Below are 24,110 nucleotides of genomic sequence, written 5' to 3' on the forward strand. Positions count from 1 at the left end.
ATAGAGATGGAGATTTTGATCAAGTATGCATGGTAAGGTCATCACAACTTGAGTGCACAGAACTCATATTTAATTATCTTTTTGCATCATTTGTTTATAATATTTTCTGAGTAGATTTATGAGATGTTCATATGGTTCAAATGAGCCTTATGGTTAATTTGAAAACATTTTCAATATCCAGAAATGTATAGGATATCTAAGCCTTGTATAGAACAATTTGATTTAAATAGTCCCCTATTTCAATGTATATTAGAAACATTGGATGAGCAACAATTACTTTAATAGTTGCCTCAATGAAATGTAGATCTATATTTAGCAATAGAAACTTGGCTCCAACAAGGATTTTTTTAAGTTTTAGGTTAATCCTATGTGTGCTTCCCATTTGAAATCCCTGGTGCTACAGACATGATTAAATTTAAATGTGTATATAATTGTGTTTCTAGATTAAGGGTGTCACACAAGAGTATTTGTGTTTGAAGAAAAAACCTGGATGATTTCTTTCTTCTATAAAGTCTTAACAGAGAAATTGCCTACAAAAGGTTTATACATCTCCCTGGATGGATCATTCTGTCCCCATATGATATTCTTGCTGTATAGTATACATGGCTCTGTTAGAGCATAGGACATCATATTGGCTGTCTCACCTGGGCAAGGAGCAGCTGTGGTTCTACTTGCTGGCACAAAGAATAGAAATGTCCATCATCATCTCAGGTGTCAGAAGCAGAGCCCTCTGTACTAGCCAGTGTAGTTGAATATGGATGAAGGAAGGGGGCAAGCAGGCTGAAACTTGCTGTTCAGGGAATGTTTGAGCCATAGCTGTGATGGCTGCTGCCCTGGAAGCAGTCTGAGACAGATGAAGTACACCTGGGACTCCCATTTTTGCACAGTACTTAATAATCCCCCCCCAATCCAGGGTTTGTTTTAAGAGCCACAGTACAGTCTTTATGGATGATGCGGGAAGAATTAGTTTGGGGAAGAGTATGCTAGTAGGCACTGTGTTAAATCAAGAGGATGATTATATGAAACAACAAAAGTAAGCCCTAGAGAATCTATACAAGAATGGGGGCTTGCTGGGTTATATATTTTATGTTTCCCTTCGGTCTAGCAAGTCTTCTTTGTTTGTGTCAGGCTCTTTCCTCTTTTTCTATTTGTCCTTAACAGAAAGGAAGCAATTACCTGATTGGAGAATGTAGGGTGACAGAACAGATTTCATTGCAATGATTCCTGTGTTGATATAGGTCCAGCTGAGTATTTTGCTATGTGTAGGGTAACTGTTCAAATTGGGTACTTGAGAGTCTCTGCCCCAGTCAGTAGCATACTCTTTCAGAAGTGAGAAAAGTGGCAAGTCATGGTCACCAGAAGAGATGGAGAAGCAAAAACTGGCTCAGTAAGAAAGTGTATCTAAGCACAGGGCACCCTGCCGTGTTTTATTCTTTTTAACCACCAAGGTCTTCAGAGGTTTTGTACTGGTATAATTTGGAATAATATTTGACTTCATTGAGTAAAGAGATGAACTGGAGGTGGGATACTTCAGCAGAAACAGATGAAAAAATAACAATTATAAATGCTATTTATGTTGTAGTAGGTCATAGAAGTTCTAGGCAGTGGCCAGGATATCACAGTGGAAATGCAGAACAAAGTGATGAACCATTTTCGTTCAGAGTCAGAATGATAAAGATTTAGATATTGTAAGACTAGACAAGCAGTAGCAAAAAAGGCTTTGATATTATTCCCTTGCTCTGATTTCATTATTTAAGAGAGCTGAGTCCCGCAGAAATATCCTCGCTGCTGCTAGAAACCAGGTTTCCTCTGTACCAACAGAAGATTAAGAGCCATCTGCATGGAGATGCGCTGTGTCTGTGCTTCTGCTGGCTCTTTAATCATTAAAGGAAGACATGTCATGCTTCCCAGGGACAACACCCTCTTGTAACCACTGACTACCTTTGTGGCTTCTTGCAGAGCAGACAGTGTCGGTAATACAGAAGCCTTTTCACTGCCTTGCCTTTTTATTCAAAGTTCCATTGATCTGGTAGGAGCATTTTGTTACTAATTGTCTCTTGTCTGGTTAGCTATGTTTTTTCTTTGTTCAGGTTGTACAGTGCAATAGTACTTCCAATACTTTAAATACTTTTCAAGTATTTACATCTGTAATGTCAAGGGGAGCTGTTCCCCTGCAGCTTTAGTTTACTCTAGAGCTGAGCAGAGTGAGGATCTGGGTACGATGACTTACTACAGTTCATACAAACTCCTCAAGAACGATGAAGTCCTTATATACCAAGCACATTTGGCTGAACTGCAAATAATCTCAGAGGAACTGTTCAGGCTTACTTAGCTTTAATTTGTGTTAAACTGTAAGGTAGGTAGAGATATTTTGGGATATAATGTGGTCTAGGTAAATTTTCCTTAGGGAAAACCCAAGTTAGTCAAGAAAATGAACAGAAACATTTCTAAGCTACTCTGTCTCATGGTATTTTCTGTCCCCATTCCTTCCATTGTTACCTTTGAAATGATCTCACTGGATATATTCAGAAGAGTTTTATAATTTATTCATATGTTTTGATTGTCTCTTAGTTTTGAATTGCTGGGAGGTTTCTTCCTCTTGGGCATGTCACCTTTTCACAGCTCAGGCAATTATCATAGCCTTCCTGCTTCTTGACACCTGGCTATTGCCTGAAAGAGAGCTTCCTTAGCTTGGGCTGCAGTCTGTGTTCTTCCTGAAATCAGATTTCTATATATCTTGCTAGTTGTCACAGGAAAAAAATATTGCTTTTGCAAGGAACTGTGCAAAATTACATTGTCCTAATGGATCATGTGCCAAAAAAGACAGTGGAACACTGAAACTGGAGCTTTACATAGCTCAAAGCTTTGAATCATTTGGTTAAAAACAAAACAAAAACAGCCCCACGTAATTTAACATGGAAATTCCAGGCTTATGCTTTGTAACAGTGGCGTGTTAAACGTAGCCAATTTTTTCATGACCTGGCTTTATAACTCAGCTGACTTGAGTATATTAAGAATGAGCACAGATTTAATCCAATTAATTGTTTAGCAGATAGAGTCCCGGGAGTGCTTCATACGCATTTCATACAGTCTTCCTTAAAAAGGAAATACACATCAGTGGAGTCTTGACCATGCAGCACAAAAGTCTCCTTTCACACAGAAATACTTCAGAATTATTTAATACCAAAGAGTTAGAAAACATATAATGATCTGGGGTGCAAGCTTGCTAACCAGAGGCTTTTCTCAATAAAGCAACAACAACAAAAAAAAAAAAAAAAAAAAAAAAAAAAAAAAAAAAAAAAAAAAAAAAAGCGCTAAATTGTTTACCTTATTTAGTGTAAATTTAATTTATTCCAAAACTTGAAAATATATGTTAAAACTTGTAATCTGAATTATTTTGGACGAGCGTTATTGTGCTGGATTTTTTTGCGGCCAAGTTACAAATCCCAGAAAAATAAGGTTTGCGTGGAAAGTTCTTGGCAGATCTCTCCTGGAACAGCACAAACAAAACTGCTTAACAAGGAGACATTCATTATTTCTGTCTTGTTACCTTCTGTTATTGCAGTCACCAGCTGTAAGGTTACTGGCATCTTTGAATCTTTCTAATAAAAAGCCTAGGGAGCAGTCATTCAGGGGTGGAGTGAGAGTTGTGCATTTTTGAGACTTGCTTTCTTTTTTAATAGCTATTGTGCTTTATCAAACTGAGCTAATGCCTTGTCTGCAGGTTCTCACAGCAACGGCAAACAATTTAGAAAACTAAATGAATTTCAGAAGGACAAATCTGTTGTTTTAACTTTAGTGGTCTGTGGTCCTGAAGTGTGCAATTAAACCACAGATGGACAACGTAGTGCCACCATGTCATGAGAAATGGAGGTCTGTCTGCTTAGTATTGTAACAACTAATTGGTAAATACTGCACATGATTAACAGAAGCAAAAGCTCAAGAGAAAGTTAAAGGAATTATGTTTTCTGAACATTGTGATGTATTCTCATCTCTTTTGGTTATTTTGAATACCATAGTCTCATACAATTGCTGTTTATTAGTATTTTCACTTAGTGTTTTCAGGTCCTCTGTTTTATGACACCTTGACTATTTGCTGGTATGTCTAGCTTAAAAGAGAAAACAAAACATTCTCTGGTTTATGCAGTAGAATTTAGTTATGCATACTGAGTTTTAGATGTATCCCTTAAGACAAAAATACTTCAGTTTTTTATATTTTCATATTTAGTAGTATGCTTCCTTACAGAGCTTTACAATAACATTTATCAAAAAAATCCATACAATATTCAGTGTTTGGTACAGAGCCATTCTCTGACTGATCGGAGGAGCCAAGCCATGTTCAGATGTTTTCAACTCATTTAGGTAGGTGGGAGTTTGGCTGGACTTATATGAGGGGATGGAGTGGAAGCTGTTTTCAGACGGGGGGGGGGGGATATTTTTAATTGATGTGCTGGCACCAGCAAGGGCTGATTTAGCTGGAATTGAACTAGGAGCTCAGTCATTTTGTCTGAACTGGATTTCTCAGAAGAATATAAATAAGAGAGCTACCTCAGAAGCCTGTTAAGTAGAGCCAAGCCTTGGTATGGTAAATATACAGACATGGACTGTTAAGGCTTAGGGTAAGGTCAGTTTTGGCTTCACACAGACTTGGTCCCCTTCTCATTTACCTCATCTGTCTTCGGACTGATCCATGGGACTTTGGTATTCCCAGATTGAGATATAGCCTGAAGCCTTTTACTTCCTCACAGACTAGGGACTTTATGCCAGAAGATAGCTATAAATAATGCTGAGACCTGCTATTCAGTCCTGTAACTTTGTCAGTCTTCAGTCTGTGTTTTCTTGTCTCAGAAGGATGACTGTTACACATTTATGTATACAGTAGCATTTGCCTGGTAGGACTGTTCATTTTTGCCATGAGTGAATATCCAAGGGCAAGAATGAATTTAGTTTAAATCCGTGATCAGATTAATGCTAATCCTTTTAATTGATAAAGCAAGAAAAAGAAATAAGCAAATGGAATTACTGGAATTTTAAGGTATGTTTTCACTTGCAGATTGCATAGTTCTTTTAACTCCTTAAAATTTGAGTGGTGTATTGGTTCTGTAATGACTTAATCATGGCATGTTTAGCTATATTGAAATACATTTTTAGAAAAAAAGTTCTACCACTTAGGAGTCTACTCTAGTTCATTTTTACATATAAATGTTTAGAAAACTTTTCTAAAGAATGAAAGGGGTAAAACCGACTATGAAATCATTGTTAAATGACACAGTGAATAATTTCTGAGGCTAGTAATACCATGTGATGCAGACCATTTGTCTAGTACATAATTGTTCTTCCATTTCAAGTTTCAGCATGGTAGCTTTCTATTGATAAGTTTTACCCTGAGTTATGTGTTGTCCATTCTAGTGCAGCCAGCATAAACACTGTACTGTGTAGTAGGACTAATGGGAAAGAAATATAGTCATGCTAGGACCAGGTTCGGATTGCTGTTTTACCACTATGTTCTTTTCTAGAGCTAATGGAAACTGTTGCCTCCTAGGTGATAGAAAAAAAAAAAACAAACACCTTGGGCTGTTGCAAATGGCTACACATTATTTAGTAGGGAGGAACTTGCAGGAAATTTTAGCCCTGCTTTTCCAGCTTCCCAGGTTTATGGTTTTTAGAGTTTATGAAAAGGAGATTATGAAAAGGAAAAAAAAAAACAAACCAAAACCAAACCAAACAAAACATTAACCATAGCGAATGTTAACAATCTTTTCGCTCATTGTTTTCTATGCTTGAGAAGTAAATAGGGAAGAAGCACATTAGGGAAGGAACAGTGAAATTGATGCACATCTTTTGGAGATAAGAGAAAGTAAAAAACGGTTTGCCTTTTGAAATTAAAGCCATCTGGAATTCTTTTCTGTTAAAGAATTAATGGACAAATGGACTACTTGGTCACCAAGTACTGATACTGCATTACAATCCTTTTGAAATTATTTTAGCTGAAGGTGTAACTTTCTGGTAAACTAAGTCACAATTCTTTTCTGCCCAATTTTGCTTAGTAGTCATGTACAAAGTCTTCTTTAGCACATGACAAAGATCTATGCTTGTGAAATTAATACCAAGTAAGCCACAGATCTGCGAAATTAATACCAAGTAAGCCACAGATCTGCAAAATTAATATAGGAGACCTGCAATATGTGGAAAAAAAATCAGTGGAAAATATCCACAAGTCGTTTTTTTTTTTTATTTTTTAAAACTTTTAAAAACTTTTTATTAAAACTTTTTTTATTAAAACTTTTTTTTTTTTTTTAAATTAAAACTACTAAGATTGCATTGAATACTCTGTACACAAAGAGGGATGTTTGAGAAATTTAAAAACCTGTAGGCTAGAGCCCAGCAGTAACGGTCACTTAGAGCAGTGGTGAAGGCTGACATGAAGGAAGCTTTTGAGACCATAATCCTGGAGCTGCACAGTCACCAAGCCTGCCACTAGCAGAGAGTACAGGAGCTGGAAGGATCCTCTGGTTTGTAACAGCTGCCAATGGCTTCCAAAGGTAATAGTCACAGCAGGCAGTCACTTAGCAGCAGGGACAGCCTGAGTTTGGCTTCTACTCTGGCAGCAGTGAGTTGGCTTTTTGTAGATGCAGTTACAGCCTTTTCATGTCCTTTAATAATTTTTGTGTGAGAGATTCAACTAGGCCAATTTAAGACCATGCAGAGACAGAATTGGGACCAAATATAATGTGGAGAAGTATGAAGATTAAACCCAGTGGTAGTATTGGCACAGATTTTAACAAGATGACTGGTAAAACATCTAGTTTCTGGCAGCTCTCTTGCATGTTTTCCAGACCATGCATAGTACAGTGATTTCTGCTCTCCAAACTAGCAATGCTGGTAGAAGCTTTAGAGGTGGAAAGGGAAATTTATTATCCATTTACTCTAAAGGCTTATGATGTAAATTTTTCCTTTCGTCTGCCATACTGATGGATTATATCTTGGTGCTTGTCTCCCTGTAATACAAATGCATTGTACCAGAGCATAAACTGTTATGTTTGTCATACCTGCTGATTAATTAGGAAGGTCTTCATCTCTTAAGAAGTGATATTATTGGAAAGAGAGTTTATTAAGGGAGGGGCAGATGATAACACACAGTGAATACAGGTCATCTGGCAAGCTGGAACTTAATGATTCCTGTTGTCTCTTGTGGATTTTCTTCCTCTTCCATCCTTTTGTCTGGGACCCCAGAGGGGAGAAATTAAGGGTTTAATTTCAGTAAGTGCATGTTGTGGGAGTGTTACCTTGTTTTTAGAATAGATTCCAATCTCATATGCCTCCAAACAGCCTTATTAATTGGAACACAAATCTAAGTGGCAAATTGGTAAGCAGCTTTCAAATATAATGTTTTATATCCTCTCAGAAATAAAAATAGATTAATATGAAAGATTTTTTTAATTCTTAATTCTGCACCTCTAAGCTGTATTTCAAGATTTATTTAATGCTGTTAATTTCCACCTGAATTCTCTAAGAATCTGGGTTTTAGTTTACTGATTACTGAAGTCCCTGGAAATTTGCAGTTGTCTGCAAACAAAAAAACCAACAACAACAACAAAAAAACACCAAACCAAAACCACCTCAGTGGCTTTAAGAATTCAGATTTCATTAGATTTTTTTTTTAATTTCAATTTTACCACAGATTTCTGCAGAGACTAATACTGACCAATATTTCCTTAGAATGTGTTTCTTCAAACAAAGAGAATGCTCAGGAAGCCTGAAAATCTTAGTCTAACACTTCTTTTACTGATTATTTACTTTCAAAAAGCTTAGGAGTTGCCGGTTTGAATTAAGGAAAATGAGAAAAATTAATCCTCAGAATAAGTATACTACATGCAATATCTGTACTAAATCAGGACATCTTGTATGAATATTAGCAGAACTAACTAGTTAACGGTTAGCCACCATTATTTGTTTTTAGATTATCTGTTTTTTTCCTGTGCAGTTCCTTTAAAGCTATAATTCAGAAATTAATGGAGTTATTGACTGATTACTTCAATCAAAGAAGTATACTTCAGGTTAGAGCTGGTGTTGACTACCTACCTACAAATCGGCTGAGCGGCTTCAAAATCCCAAAACATTAAAGAAACAGAAAAACATTTTGTTTTGTAGCATCAGGTGGAGCAGACTTAGGCACCGATCCCCAAGTAAACATGGTTTGACTTCCATGCCTTCTGAATGGAAAGACACTCCCCCCCCCCCTTTCACCCAAGCAGTGGATGTTTTGTTAACTCCAGTTTTGCTTACTGTGGCATGCTTTTTAAAAAAAGTAATTAAAAAATGCAGGGAATTTTTATTCTTCATAAACTTCCTGCTCTTCATCCATTATAACATTAAAAAACAACATTAAGGCACTGGGATTCCTTGTTTTAGAATAATGACACATAGGATGCATATTGAGCTATTTCAAATAATTAATAGCATAAAGAAAAACCAAAACTATTTCTCTGGATGAGATGTTCTTTTGAGGCACGTTTTAATTTTCAGATTTGTCAGTACTGACACTTGCCACTTGAGGGGGTGATGCATTAGGTGCTGTATGGACTCCAGTTGAGTCCATTCTCAATAGTTTTGCATACACTGGGAGTTCATTCTAAGTGGAGAAATTGGGCATCACATGAAGATATTTTGGCTGCAAAGGAAGCTTAAAATGCACTGTACTAAAATGTTTTGGACACTTATGCTTTGGGATGTATTTGTATGTTAATCAAATTGCTGTGTGGCACTAGAAAACACCTCGCTTGCCAGATTCTCGGAGAGGTGCCTACGGGTTGTGTTCTGGTACAGGTTTTAATTAATGGGGTCACTCTGGGAGGTATTGCTGTGGAGAGATGAGGCACATCCTACAGTCAAGTTGCTTTTTGAAATGCTTGTGATGCTGTCTCTCAATTAGTATGCAGAATGCCTGTTTCTTTTGGATTTCGTGTGCCTAGGAATAGAGGGATTTCAGTCTCCTGCTTTAATCCAATCTTGTTTTACTGAATTATTCATTATTTGCAAGTGATGGGAAAGGTTGGTTCATGCTTTTAAAGAATGGCTGTGAGATGTTACAGGGCAAATCGCCCATTTTTAAATTGAGGGCAGGAATCCAAGATGCCAGGCCTGCTTCCTGTATATTTGATATAGTAACTGTGAGTGAATGTGAAAAGATCTTCTTGATATGACTTAAAGTAGACCAAAAAGTGGGATACCTTAGTATTAAAAATTTGTGCTTGAATTACTGTTTCCATTATTTATTTTGACTCTTAATCAATAGTTACTATTTTTGTTATTCTAACAAAAATTTACGTAAAGTTTAAATAGTCTGTTGCTGTATATACATGTAGTAAATCTATGTGGGTATGTATTAGTCCTTTTGCACATGTGGGTTTGTGTGTGCACTGTCACATTTCTGTAGCTCCTAATATTTATTTAGAACTTACTCTGAATAGGTGTATTAATTATATAAGGACTATATTTGAACAGGGATTTCTAATAACAATACACAGTACTTTCCTAGCCAGCTATTGTACTGGAACACATACAGCATAGACAAGATGAGAAAATTGTAAATTCTTGGTGTTTTACCAACTAAATTAAATAACAATGTGACTATTCAAAATACAAAATTTTTTTTACATAACCTGGAAACCTTAAGGTGTTCCATTATGACATGCCCAGATAAATTATCCAGAATGTGCAAAAATGATTGTCCTAATTGTTCATGATTTTCTAACAGGACTTAAAACCGACTTTATTCAGTCAGTATTTGAACTATTTTTCAGAAGGAAGAATACCGAGACAAAACCCTTGTAGGGTATCTGAGAGCATCTTGTCTGGGGACATGCTGTACAATCTGGTGAACTCCAGAGGCACTGATCTTGAAGTTCAAAAATATTATTAAAATGTCATTCACCTCAGATCTGATTGGCAGCATCAGGAGCTGAGAGGATGGGTGTTAAATTCACCAAGGCTATCTATTACTCTTACATATTTCAGCATTCTAAAAAAGCTTAGGAAAGTGACTGGACTAGAATGTTTATGCTTTATTCCAGGGAAAAAAGTATTTATTTAGTGAGCTCACAAAACACAGTATCTGTTCCAGAAGAGTTTTTGGTATATCTACCCTGATTAACATATTAATGTAAAGAAATAATAGCAAACTATGTTCTGTGGAAGCTTGCACTCCTATTCAGCTGTGAACACTTACTATAAAGCATCTTACAATTTCATACTGCAATTTTTGTTGGAAGAAAGAATGAACTATCAACAGCTGTCCAGCCTTTATGAGCCACTCAAGGTACAGTAGATCTACTGTATCTGTTCTTCAGTCATCTCTTTTTCAGACTGATGAGTTTACATAGTTGTGTCTTACGTGGAAGCCCTTTCTGGCTCTGAATATCCAGAGAGTCCTTTTCTAAAACACTTAACAAAGTTATTCCTCTTAATCATCAGGTCTTGCTTCTGAATAGTAATGGCCAATTCAGATCCTATCATTCTGTACTCAGTGTCAAGATACCTGTGTACCTAGGTTTGCGTTGTGTCTGTTTGAATATTACCTGTCATCATAACCAAATCTTCTAATGCTCTTGTGACGCTCTTCTGTTGACCTTTCTGTTAAGTATCTGAGATATCATTACCAGCAAACTTCCTTGCATTTTTGGTCTTCAGGTTGCCATATCAATCTGCAAAAGGCACAGAGTTTTGCAGAATCCACTGGTGACTTCCTTCCCTCCACCTAGGGACCCGTTATTACTGAGTCCCTAATTTTTCTTTCCTGTATGGTATGTCCATGCAAGACTATTTCCTCTTACCCTGCATTTTTTGTGTCCTTAAAACTTTTGGCAAGGAACCTCTTAACAGATTTTGAAAGTTGAGTATTCTTTATCAGTTACATTTCCACAATCATGGGGTATCAGTCTTTTCCAGTAATACAGAAGGTTTTTTTATTAGGTATTTACAGTTGTCCTTACTGAACAACTCGTTAAGGATTCTTAGATAATTGATGATGTAATGAGAGAGAGGTAGGCTGCTGTTTGTAATTAATAAGATAACCCTGCAGACTGTTGGATACTTGGTTTCTTTGAGTCTTTAGCCAGTTTGAAAACTCTCTGTGACCTCCTTTTATCTTCACTGCTGTGATGAGGTCTGAGTTCATCTTCTGAAAGACCGTTGTTATGCTAAAAAAAAGAAAGCTATTAGCGTGTATTATAAACAACAATAGAGGCAGGCTTTCTCTTTGGAGAATGTCAATTTGTGTTGTATTTATAATAATTTGTTATATAATAATGATCTTGTAAAATGCAACTTAATATGTGTATCTTCAACGTAATTATAAAGAAAAAAATTGGTACCTAATTAGAAAGCGTTCATTACTAACAAAATAGTGTTCTCATGAAATACAGGGTAGAGCAAAAATTGAAAGTCACGCATCCATAAGTGAATCGTGGAATACACTCACTCATGATTCCTTCTACAGAAATGCATATGCTAGCAGGAGGAATATACTATGAACAAAAACGCTAAGTAGCTGTATTACAGTATGGACAGTATTATTTAATCTCAAGAGCTTGAATGTGTCTGTGTAATGAAAGTATGCAAACTCTTCTCTCATAGCAGGCAAGGACAGAATGGTAGCTTTCAACAGAGGTGTTCTTACCATGATAAAAAAAAAAAAAAGTTATTTAGATTCAGTTATTTCCATTAATTTTTTAATCACAGAAACCTGTTAGCAAAAAATAGAAAAAATTGATACATATAGGATGTTTGTGTTTTGGTATATGGACTTTCTAGAGTATGAAGCATTTAATATCAAATATTGTTGAAATACTGGTCTTTACTTAGCAATTGATGTTTTGAATTCCAGGAAATGACCTTGTAAAGATATAAGTAAGAAAAGGAAATTAGCCTATGTTAAAAACTCTCTGGGAGGGAGAATGAAGAAAAGAAAAGAAAGTCTGCAAACAAAGGGGAATGACAGAGGCTGAATCAGAGAAAGGTGGGGATTTTCACAGAGAATGAGGAATGTATGGAGTGTGGGTGAAAGGTGCCTGACAGTTTTTCAGGTCTAGAAATGCCCACTTAATCTTTCCAGAAGCTCAACAGTCTCTTCCAATAGTATCAGTTAATTAAAAATCCCACACAGACCAACGCCCCCCTATTTGCACTAATGTCTACTACAGAGAAATCAGCATACTTTAAGAGTTTTGAGTGTGACTGGACATGAATGTTACAGAATGCCACAGCCAGCTGTTCAAAAACCCCAGCTTTGAACAGCTTCTCTCTGGCGGGGAAGAGGCTGCCGTGCTGCCCAGGCCCGGCGGCGGGGAGCTTCTCAGCGGCGTCACCGCTGGCGGCAGGACGGGACCCTCCCGGGAGCCCGTTAGGGGTGTAGTCTCTTTTGTCAGCCTGGCATTCTTCCTGAGCTTGGTTTGCTCCCCTCTCCTGAAAGGCTACAGAGTTAGTGAAGAGGTTTGTCGCGGGAAGTTCTCTTTAGGTGCGAAAAATCAAGTGGGGAGATCTCTGATTCAACAGCGAGGGGGAGCAGCCTCCACTCAGGCGCCTGGGGGCTGCCGCTCTCCAACCCGCGGGTTTCAGTCAGCAGAGCTTGTCTGGCCGGTAGGCTGCTGCCGCTGCCTCATCGCTCTGAATTGCTTTGGGTTACGCAGAAAAACCAAACCAACCTGTAAACACAGAGATAGCTTCGTGTGTTTTTAGAAAGCCGATGTGAAAAAAAGTTGACAGAGACTGGTATGCACAGTACGATTAATTCGACATAAAATGACGGTACTTTGTTTACCGGCTGTGGCACGGTTGGTGAGAACAGCTGACCTTTTCAGAGTTGACTACTGAAAGTGCCATAATTTAACAGTTGGGCTTATTTATGGACACTTGTTTCAGCTTCCTTATATTACAGTAGAGATTTGGCATATTAATTGTGTAGGTCTTTGCTCTTTCTTTGATACTCTGAACAAACAGCTGGACTAAACAAATCTCAGAGTTTATAGCCTTTATAAATTTGAGTGGACTTTAAAAAGGACAACAAAAGGAGTGGTCTTAGGTGGGTCCTGTACTAAATTTTGCATCTTTTTCAAAACCAGTGATTTTTTTTGGTTGTTTTTTTCATAGCTTGGAAGAATGCATGTTTTGCTTCTATATTTCATCTTAGAGGCAACTAAACTGTCCAGGTATTTAAATATGACTGACTCAAAATGCATAAATTTCCAGACAGATAATGAAAAAATGTTTATTCAACCGCAAACGTCGAATACTGAAAACTAACTGTAGGTGGATCTGTCTGTATTGTTTCATGCTTCCACTGTTACTTTAAAGTATGACTTTACATTTCATCAGCATTGTTAAGACCAAGATCATTTTTAAACAAGGCTGGATCTTTTCAGAGATTGAGAGTTGGTTTCTAGTTTTGCAAATATATTTCTTAGACTTCAATTTTTTTGTGGTAACAGTAAAATTTACCTTTCTCAGTGGCAGTAGTTTCTAACAGCTGTAACAATTTTCTTTCTAGTGCACTGAAGCATGTTTTTACCAAGGTCTGTTAAAGTCAAGAGGACTGCTGATGAGGACAAAAGTTGTACAGCTAAGAAAAATAAATTGTGTTCTGGAGGATCTTTGCTAGAGGAGACCACTGAGTTCCAAGACTGTAAGTCAGTTAGAACAGAAACTTCTGTTTCAGAATGCAATCTGAATGAAGCTGTACAAGAACACACAGAACCTGTAGCTGGAGACCTTGGCTTTGCTAAAACAACTTTGGGAAAGGATGACCAGAATACTGATGAAGATAGCTCTTTGGAAGAACCCATAAAATCCTTCAGCAAATCCCAGCGTTGGGCAGAACCTGGAGAACCTGTATGTGTCGTTTGTGGTCGCTATGGAGAGTATATCTGCGATAAAACAGATGAAGATGTTTGTAGCTTGGAATGTAAAGCCAAACACCTGCTACAGACTCAAGCAAAGGAAAAAAAGCTAAAATCTGATCAATTCACAGAAAGAGAAAATCCAGCAGAAACTCACCTGTGTAATGCACCTTATTTCTACAAAGATCATTCCTTTATTTTAGGTTTGCAAGATGAGCAGGTTGAAAACCTTAAACTGCAGCTAGGTATTGCTGTCCAGGGCCAGCAAGTTCCAAGACCTATTGTAGAGTTTGAACACTGTGGTTTTCCTGAAACTTTAAACTATAACTTAAAGAATTCTGGCTATGAAGTCCCAACTCCCATCCAAATGCAAATGATCCCTGTTGGACTATTAGGGAGGGATATTGTAGCTAGCGCAGACACAGGCTCTGGAAAAACAGCAGCCTTCCTACTCCCTGTTATTATGAAGGTTTTGAAAGAGGTAATGAAACTTCGTATGTTTAGAGAAGGTGGTCTGCAACTTTGTCTCTTGGATTTCCAACATAACTGAGAATGTAATTGCAGTGTTTTTTACTGATACTCAATGATTTATTTTACTTTTGATTGATGGAGCATTGGTTCTTGGGGGGATGGGAGGTGCTGATTATTTTTAATTATTTTGAATATTTTTTCACTTTGGTCGGGAGATAAAGCAACTCTATTAATATTACCTAATATGCAGTTTCTCCTTGATAAGAAAGGTAACTAAATGCTGTCGTGAACTTCCTAAATTAAAATAGAAAATGTAAATAATTCCAGGCCTTGTGCAGAAGTTGTTACTGTATCTTGATGTGTCAGATGGCTGAAAGAGATTTTTTTTTTTGGGCATTTGCATAATTGCACAGAGTATTTTTCTGTTGGAATATGTTCATCTGACCATCAAATAATTACGGGAATTTGGGGTTATATAATTTCTGAAATTCTGTAGCTATGCGGTCTCCCTTTTGATACTGTGGGAAAAAGCAATTAAAACTTTTGCTTCATAACGATGTGAAGGTATGATGAGAAGTAATGCCAAATAGTATTCTGTACCTTGTGTGTAGTTAAGTATTGTTTTTTGCTTTAGTGGTTTCATTCAAAAAGAGATGCATAAGAATATATTTGAAAATTCTGGACCTGATTCTAGTTGATGTTCTGGATTATTTAGATGCCTTTATAGATACATACATATACACACAAATGTGTGTGTGTCTAATTTTTTCAAATGAGTAATTTAAAGATTATTTAAGTAACTCTTAATCTTTAAAGTACTATAGCATTAATTTTAAGAATGGAAGTATTATATAGGAGCATTTATGAACAGAGGCATTACACTCCAGTACCTCTTGTGTCTGATTATCATTAAAATCTCCAAGACAGTTATATGCTTATAATACATGCATAAAATTGGACGCTCAATGAATAATACTTACTTTATCTACATGATCTTTCTCATTCTTCATCTTCAGGGTACTTTACAAGTTAATGCATATGTCAAGAAAGAATTTTAATTTGTTGTTTAAAATAATTTTCATTTTTAGTGTTAAAGAGAGATGAGATATTAAGAGCATAAGGGTGGTCTGGTTGTGAGGTATTTGACAGTTCCTGGCTTATCCACATTCTATGTAGATACCTTTTTTTATGGTGATAAGTTGTTGAACATTGTTGCCCACTTGAAAACAACTCAGAAAGCCCTTCTTGACACAAGTATTTAACTGTGTAGTTCCTCTGATGATGCAGTGGCAAAGGAAGAACCTCCTACTGTTGGTCACTTGTAAATATCCCAGTTGAAGACCAGAAGGAAGCGCATGCCACTTAGAAAACTAAGTGAATTTGTGATTGTAGTATCAATATATGACAGAGCTTTGTTTATTTGCTGAAGAGGTGATCAGTATTATTGAAATAATGTGTCGGAGCTAGACCATTATTCTGCCTTTGTTTTTTCTTTTTCTCCCGTTCTACCTTGCGTTCTTTTTTACTTTGCTAGTATTTGTTAATTGGAGTTAGGAATCTATATTAATCTGAGAGGGATTACTACCCTGTCATTTTCCTGGGTTGAAGAAGTATCAGTGAGGTGATAATTTGGTTGAAGATCCTTCTATATGGAACAACAAAAAAAATTTAAAGACTCTACCACTTTAATGATTCATCTCCACCTTGCTGACTAATAGTGGCTCAGAGGGGCTATTAATTTTGTTTTTAAATTTCAGAGACGTGTTTTTGCTGTATAAAGTTCTTACCACTGCTTATCTTCTCTGGCTAATACTTAATGTTTTTACTTAATGGTGTGCAAGACAGTAAAGGAAGATAGTCTGTTCTTCTCTAAAGGGAGATTGTCTGTTCAGGACTTCTGAAAACATTTTTTTGTGATCTCTAGATTCAAATAGCATCCTGTTTTAAGTTCATGTGAAATTTATTCTGAATTTCTGTTAATTCAGTGCAATAACTATAATAGAAAAAGGCAATCTTTACAAATTACTACTCGCTTTCTGGACCTCTTTTGTTTTCAGGAGGCTATTCTAACAGTGTACTTACACATGCAGTAAGTTTTTGTTTTCAAAAGTTGAGTAATTGAAGAACAGACTTCCTTGTCCTGGATATTAAAGGCATTATCTTCAGATAGAAAGGGTATTGGAAGTCTATTTGTAATCAGAGTTGCTGCACTATATAATTTGTATTTTAAGTATTGTGAGATTTAATCCTGAAAGCTTTTTACCTAAATAACAAAGCAATTCCACATTCAGCACATTTCTCCCCCTCTTTCTAGACAGAAACTCCATCTGCCCTTATTTTGGCACCAACAAGGGAGTTAGCAATTCAGATAGAGAGACAGGCTAAAGAACTGATGGCTGGTTTACCAAACATGAGAACAGTTCTCCTGGTAGGAGGTTTACCACTGCCACCACAGCTTCACCGTCTCAAGCAAAGTGTTAAGGTAAGGACTCTAGTGTGGAAAGATCCTCTAGACAGTTATGTTTTCATAGAAGAGAAAGATGTTGCTCTTGACATTTATGGACATACAAAGATGTGCTTTTCCTAAGTCTGAACTACTAAAATTATTGTTAGCTCTTGAAAATTTTACAGTAATACAATTATTATTTTTTTAACATTTGGACTTATGGTTAAATATCTAATAGCTTTTTAAAAAAACCCCACATGATATTGCTGCTTTCAAAGACTTAACTTGCTATTTTATTAGACAAGGAGTTGTAATTTACAGCAAAAATAGCTATTTTTTAATGCAGATTACGTTGCTTGTATATAGACACTTCCATTAGAGTTCTAAAAGGTCAATTTCCTTTTGAGGCTTTATAATTTATTAAGTTATCTATAAAAGTTTTCCATTTTACTTGAAGGCAATTAATTTCACTCATTAGTGCTGTTTTCACCTATGTGCTATAACTTTATAGTTTTTCTAGGACAGTCATCTGCCCTTTCATGGACTAACTCCTGGGGTTTGTTTTTTTTTGTTTTGTGTTTTTTTTAGGTTATAATAGCAACACCTGGAAGACTTCTTGAGATTTTAAAGCAGAGTTCTGTTCAACTGCATGGCATAAAAATTGTAGTGGTGGATGAAGTAAGTTTTTAGTTATCAGGGCTGTATTGCCTATACAGAGGTCCTTGAAGAGCCAGTGTGAGTGGCTAGTTTAATTGATTAAATATAGTGTTGATTATAAAGATAAAATTTATTTCTTAAGAGAAAAATTCATTTTTAAACACAATTTGAAATGTGTTTGAACAATGCATGTTCTATTGGCTATAAAAGACTTGGATACCTCATGGGATAATACTGCTATACCAGTGTGAACCATTTGTTTTTTATTTTCTCACCTAGCTTTTCTTCTGACTGAAAATACTCCTGCAATTTGGATTATTAATGCCAGTCATACAGTTTGTGGTTCTTTTGTTAGTTCAAGTTCAGGATTCTGATTTTTCTGAAAAAATCTAATCTAAATTTAATCTTTTTCACTTAGGTGGATACGATGTTAAAAATGGGTTTCCAGCAGCAAGTGTTGGATATTTTGGAAGACATTTCTCAGGACCATCAAACCATACTGGTGTCAGCCACAATTCCAGTGGGCATTGAACATTTAGCAAATCAGCTTCTGCACAATTTTGTAAGAATAACAATTGGAGAAAAGAATCTGCCATGCTCCAATGTTCGCCAAATTATCTTGTGGGTAGAAGAACCATCTAAAAAGAAAAAGCTGTTTGAAATACTAAATGTAAGTGTAATATTTTTCCCATAAGAACAAATAAAATTATTCATGTCTTTACACATCTCTGTCAGGTTCTCACATTTAATTCTAATCAGTATGTAGTGAAGAAGTGGAGTGAGGTTAAGCATGTAACTACACTAACTAGTTCAGTAGTTCTGCAGTATAAGAGCTTTAATAGCAATTTTGGGGATGAGTCCACCCCTGTCACTCACACCTCCTTCTCTGCAGCAGCAAATTAGATTCCTGTGCCTAGGATTTTTTTCTGATTTGCGATATGGCATTCCATATATTTGTACTAGCTATCTGTGAGTGGTAGAGGAAGAGGACTTTCTTAAACTGTCATACCTGCTTTATGGCCTGGGAGTGGTTTGTAATTTTAGAAGTCATTAAAGAAACCAGTGCGAAAGCTATTAGTTATTTCCTGAATTTTCTTTAGATGAATAATAATATATACCTTTTATGCGTATTAAGGGGGGTGAATTTTGGAGTCTTGGCTGAGGTTATTCAAGAAGTAAATAAGAAGCTTTAACTGAACCTCAGAACTTAAAGTAGTTCAGAATTGTTATGTAATAGTTAAGGAAACATAAAAGAAAGCTTTTGACTTCTAAAAAATGCACGTATTGATATAAACTTGAGTTCTGAGTCTACAAATCATTGTATGTTTATGATGTACAGATTTGTATAGTTTCATAGAGGATATTCTGTTCCTTCTTATCTAGAGTCTAAAAATACTTATTCATCTGAAAGTCTTGTTAATATTAGACATAATGAACAGAAGAAATTGAGTTTGCTGATGATGAGCAGCAAACTATTGTAATACCTTCTTACATAAGCTGTTTAATTTTACAGGATAAGAAACTCTTCAAGCCTCCAGTGTTGGTATTTGTGGACTGTAAGCTAGGAGCAGATCTGTTGAGTGATGCTGTTCATAAGATTACAGGATTGCAGTGTACAGCTATGCATTCCGAAAAGTCTCAGGTGGAAAGAACAGATATATTACAGGTTTGTGCCTTCCTAAAGTTAGGGGGCTTTTGATAGATTTTAAATGGCCATTTTTTTTTTTTAAAGGTGGCTTAATTAGAATGAGTTAAGTCATGGTTTACTGCTTTTCTGTAGTAAAACTTGGAGTATTGCTGTGGGAGAGGAGAGAAGGGGACCAAGCAAAACTGTAGATAGTAATGCAGTTTTAAATGCAGATAAATACAGGAGACTGTTTCCTAGGTTATTTGCTTTAAAATGGGAATTTAACTGTAATTGATGATTTTTTAATTAAAATTGTGGTTTTGCTCTCTCTTTAATTAGCTCTGTGAATTATATTCCTATTTAAATTAAAAATACAGGGGGGCCATTTTGTATTCTGTAATAGAATAATCCCACTGGGTGTGTTTTTATACTGTATAACTAACCCTAGCCTATGATTGGAGAGGTTCAAAATATAAATAAGGAAAAAAAGAATTAATTTTTGTTTTTTTCTCCCTTGCCAGGGATTACTTCAAGAGAAGTATGAAGTCATAGTAAGTACTGGAGTCCTTGGACGAGGACTTGACCTTGTCAATGTCAAACTGGTAGTAAATTTTGATATGCCTTCAAATATGGATGAATATGTACATCAGGTAAATAAATAAATTGCTAAAGCATTATTTGGAAAGCATACTGAAATATGACATCCACCTATGGAAATTCAAAATTTAAATGTAAACATAAAGATTATTCTCCTCTTCAGAATATGTTTTTATAGGAAAGAAAGGTGCTGAATATCTCTTCCATAAGTCTCTTATGTAAATTACTAAAATCGAGAACACTGGTCTTGTATCTCCTATATAAGTTACTAAAGCCTAGAACAGTGTTCTTATCAATAATGTTTGCAGTATTGTTCTTCCTGTTTTGTACTCTCTTGTATCATTTTGTGTCTATAGAAACAGTTTTTACTGTCTGTGAAGAAAATCCAAACACTTGTCTTTCTGCTGCAGCTCATTTGCAGCGTGGGATATGCACGTAATTTAATCAGGAAACTAGTTGTGAACTTTATTTTCATTCCTTCTTCCTACTCCAGTATCTCTTCTGATTTTTTTTCTGAGGATTTACTACTTTAAAAAAGGTGGTGTATGGGTTGTGCGCGTGTGTGTGTGTATTTATGTGTGTGTACACACACCCCAACCTTAGTCTGGCTAGTGGATCAAGAGAACTAATTATTACCCTTTTCTGGCACTTATGAAGCCACAGTTTTACTACTGTGTCCAGTTTTGAGGCCAACAAACTGGAGAGAGTCCAGACAAAGTCAGGGGGCTGGCATGTGTGACACATGGAGAGGCAGAGGAAACTGGGCTTGTTTGGGCTGGAGCACAGATTTAATTGCTGTCTTCTATTTGGTAATGGGCAGTTTCAGAGGAGACAGAGCCAGACTCTTCTTGGAGATGCATGGTGAATGATGAGAGCCAGCAGTCACAACCTGCTGCAAGGGAAATTGTGGCCTCATAACAAAAGTGTTTTTCACAGCAAGAGTAGTCAGGCAGTGGAACAGGCTGCCCAGAGAGGTGGTGGGATCTTTGGGATTGGAGACACTTGAAACTCCACAGGACGAGGCCCTGAACAAACTGATCTAACTTTGAAGTTAGCCCTATTCTGTGTAATGAACTACAGTACACGTCTGTCGTTTTTAATCATCTTTCTGCTAAAGTTTCAAACAGTTAGTAAATAAACAAAAATGTTCTTTCCTGGCATCAAAACTGTACCAATATTAACGTAGTATCTCTTCCTAAATAGAGAGTCTTTATAGATGCTTTTCTAATGTGTTCAAACACTGTGGATAATACTGATAATTCTAAGTTACTGGAACATTGAAAGTAAAGGGCATTTTTGTGGTCGTGCTTGTATATATTGTGCTTGATACATGGATGTGGTATTGCTGTAATAAAAATCTTTTAAAACACTTTGTTTGGACCAGACTTACTGTAAGCCTTTGCCCATAGACTACATCATATATCTCAGTATCAGTATTGGACATCTAGTATGTCCCAGAAGCAAGTCATAATTTTAGATGCATTTAAGCTAAAGTTTCAGATCTGCATATCCTGAATTCAGGAAACTTTTTAAAACTTTGAGGATAATATAAAGAGATTTGGCCTTATCGCTTAGGTTAGTTGCTGTTTTGTAACAGAAAATAAGCTTTAGGGATATTTGAAGGACTTAATTTAATATTGATAAGTTAAAATTTTTTGCTTTTTCAGGTTGGAAGAGCAGGGAGATTGGGTCACAGTGGAACTGCAATTACTTTTATCAATAACAACAGCAAAAAGCTCTTTTGGGATGTTGTGAAGAGAGTAAAACCAACGGGCACCATTCTTCCCCCACAGCTGCTTAATTCCCCATATCTTCATGACCAAAAGAGAAGGGAACAACAGAGGCTTAAACAATTACAGAATAGCCTTGTAACAGGAGATAATATTATGGACATTATTAGAAAACATGACAAAAATAATTCTCAGAGGTAATAAAGATATGTTTATAGTTATGTAATTATAATGAAAGTGTGATTAAAAATAAACACGGAATTGTGATGCCTTGTATATTGCCTCATTAAAAGAAGTTTACACCATTTTTTAAGGAGTCTCATTTTTATCTCATATTTATTTTGAAATACAGACTGTTGTGTGTTTTGAATTACAGTAGAGCCTAGTAAAAATGTGCTATGTAACTTCTTCAAAACCAGTAAACTTTGGTTTTCAGCATAAACTGAGAAGTTACTCTATTTTATTTTAAGATTTCTGAATAATTTCTGGCTTCTTGTGAAACATACTCTTCTAGTAATTTTTATGCCATTATACTGGGGTAAGATCTTTGCAAAGGACACCCTCCACCCCACCAAAAAAAAAAAATTAGCGACAGATTAGTCTCTGAAAACAAGCCTCAGTATCTTCCTGTTTGTTTACGTAGAAGCTTCCGCTGGGAATATTTCTCTGATGGTCTCTGGGGGGTTCTTGTGAATATGTATACAAGTTCTGTTTGTAAAGAGTGTACTGTAAGATTAGTTTCTCCTTTATTGCTGTGAATCAGTTAAAGTCCTGCTCAAGCACTTTGCAGTAGCAGAAATACTTGGTTATTAGTATAACTTCATTGTAGAGAAACAGTATAAGCCATTCAAGTTAAATAAGAAATTTGTGTTCTTATTTAATGAAACATTATAGTTAATGTATAACTGATCGTATTTACTAGTCATTTAAGCATTACTTGCCATGCTCTGACACTAGACGCTGTTTCATTTTTTTGAGGAAGTGAGACCAAAACCATATTACGATAGTGTTGTACAACTTTGCATACAAAGTCTGAGTCAATCAAAACTTTTTTTTTCTTTTAGGCTGAGGTTTAAGAAGTTAGTTTCATCAAATGCTTAAATGAATCATCCCTTACTGGCAGCCTGAGATGTCCCAGGTAGTTAGATATTAGCCCTGTGCATCTCTGCTCCAGCCCAAACAAGCCCAGTTCCCTCTGTCTCTCCATGTGTCACACGTGCCAGCCCCCTGACTTTGTCTGGACTCTCTCCAGTTTGTTGGCACGCTATGATAGTGAAGTGCTAAGGCTTGGACAACAGGCCCGAGCCGGAGTTGACCTATAGATGAATCCTGTATATTTTATAACTGATAACCATTGTGCTAGTAGGTATTGTACTAAGTTATGACAACTCACTTATGCTGTTGTAAAAAGTGCTGAAGCATTGAAATACTGAAGCCTGAACAACAGGCCCCAAGCTGCAGCTGCTAATTTAGTATGTAATCATTAACAAAGTATGTAAGCTCACTAGTGAAAGATGCAGCTTGGAATATAATCAGTAGTGAGAATGAAATGCTGAGAGAATGTATCCAATTTCCTTTGTTTAGCCTTGTTCAAGGCTGAGAACTCACATATTTGGCCTTGTTAGAAACTCCCTTGGTCTGTGCCCCCCAAGCCCTGGCCAGGCTTTGGGTGGAATCCAACAGGAGAATGAAACCAGAAATTTGCTGCTCAAAACAAAGGTGCCAGCTATTCTGGCTTGCCCATCTCTAGTATATAAGGCTGGGCCCACTCACAGTGACTTTGGAAGCCTCACCTATGGGTGGACGCACCGCCTAGGATATCCCACTTGCCGGGACAGGCTCTCCAAACCCTCACTGTAGGCGGGGCTCCCCAGCCACTGCGGGTCTGGATGATGGTAATGTATGCAAGTGGTGATGTATCTTAATCACTATTCTCTCATGTAGTAAGGATTTGATGCATTACCCTCTATTTTCCTGTTTGTTGCTTTGGGTGCACTGTTCTGCCTTTTATTACTGCATGTTTTCTGTATTACACTGTTACATTATTTGGTTATCACCAGTAAAATACACCTACTCTTTTTACTCTGGTGTCTGAGTTTGCTGATTAAAGATACCAGTTAAAAAGATAGATGGACTTAGTTTGCTACCAATCAAATTTTTAAAAGCTTATTAGCTGATATTTTTTTTTCCTAACTAAACCCTAAAAGTAGGTCTTACCTGCTACAAGACAGATGACTTAAGTGGGGCACTGGTGCCAGGTATTCTTTTAACAATAACAGATTTATATAGTTATTAATGAAAAACTCCTACTATGAATTGTGATAGTCTGAAATATGATTTTTTTTTCTACTGTTTTCCATGCACTGTTGCTACTATTATAATCTGATATGGTGAAAACCTCAGGTTTTAATTTGCCCCTCCCCTTCCACCCCCCACCCCCCTTGGTCTTTTGTCTCCCTCTGCTGTTTTTAAAAACTTTTTCGGATTAACTCAGTTGAACAGTATTTATAAATGCCAAATCCTTTATAAAACGCCTGTATCCTTCCGCGAGTGCCCAGTTTCTATTACTCGTGGAGATTTCGTGAGGTGGTACTTTATAATCTTTCCGATCCTGCGGAAAGCTCAACCCTTTCGCTAAGGCCGTGCTTTCTGAGGGTGAGCCGGTCAGCCCGGCGGTCGGGATGCAGCCC

General features: G+C 36.6%; 1 protein-coding gene across 3 annotated transcripts; it reads left to right on the forward strand.

Moving 5' to 3' along the window:
• Positions 1 to 12,309: 12,309 nt before the first annotated feature.
• On the forward strand, positions 12,310 to 21,727 carry DDX59 (DEAD-box helicase 59). Of its 3 annotated transcripts, none has more exons than XM_026854508.1 (8): positions 12,310 to 12,514; positions 13,544 to 14,373; positions 16,678 to 16,845; positions 17,398 to 17,487; positions 17,885 to 18,136; positions 18,980 to 19,132; positions 19,615 to 19,743; positions 21,358 to 21,727. In XM_026854508.1, the coding sequence occupies exons 2-8, from the start codon at positions 13,555 to 13,557 to the stop codon at positions 21,619 to 21,621; spliced, it is 1,875 nt and encodes a 624-aa protein (XP_026710309.1). In that variant the 5' UTR covers positions 12,310 to 12,514; positions 13,544 to 13,554; the 3' UTR covers positions 21,622 to 21,727. The 3 variants fall into 3 exon arrangements, with proteins under 3 accessions (XP_026710309.1, XP_026710308.1, XP_026710307.1); XM_026854507.1 differs by having other exon boundaries at positions 12,310 to 12,489; XM_026854506.1 differs by lacking the exon at positions 12,310 to 12,514 and adding an exon at positions 13,147 to 13,205.
• Positions 21,728 to 24,110: the final 2,383 nt, after the last annotated feature.

Source organism: Athene cunicularia (assembly GCF_003259725.1).
Source record: "Athene cunicularia isolate RWA chromosome 8 unlocalized genomic scaffold, athCun1 chr8_part1, whole genome shotgun sequence".
Taxonomy (NCBI): Eukaryota; Metazoa; Chordata; class Aves; order Strigiformes; family Strigidae; genus Athene; species Athene cunicularia.

Bases quoted from the DNA above. Each gene is read 5' to 3' on its own strand.
- DDX59 (XM_026854508.1), top strand. From the start codon at position 13,555: ATGTTTTTACCAAGGTCTGTTAAAGTCAAGAGGACTGCTGATGAGGAC. The intron at 16,846-17,397 runs GTAAGGACTCTA...TGTTTTTTTTAG, and splicing joins GTCTCAAGCAAAGTGTTAAG to GTTATAATAGCAACACCTGG. The intron at 17,488-17,884 runs GTAAGTTTTTAG...TTTTTCACTTAG, and splicing joins AAATTGTAGTGGTGGATGAA to GTGGATACGATGTTAAAAAT.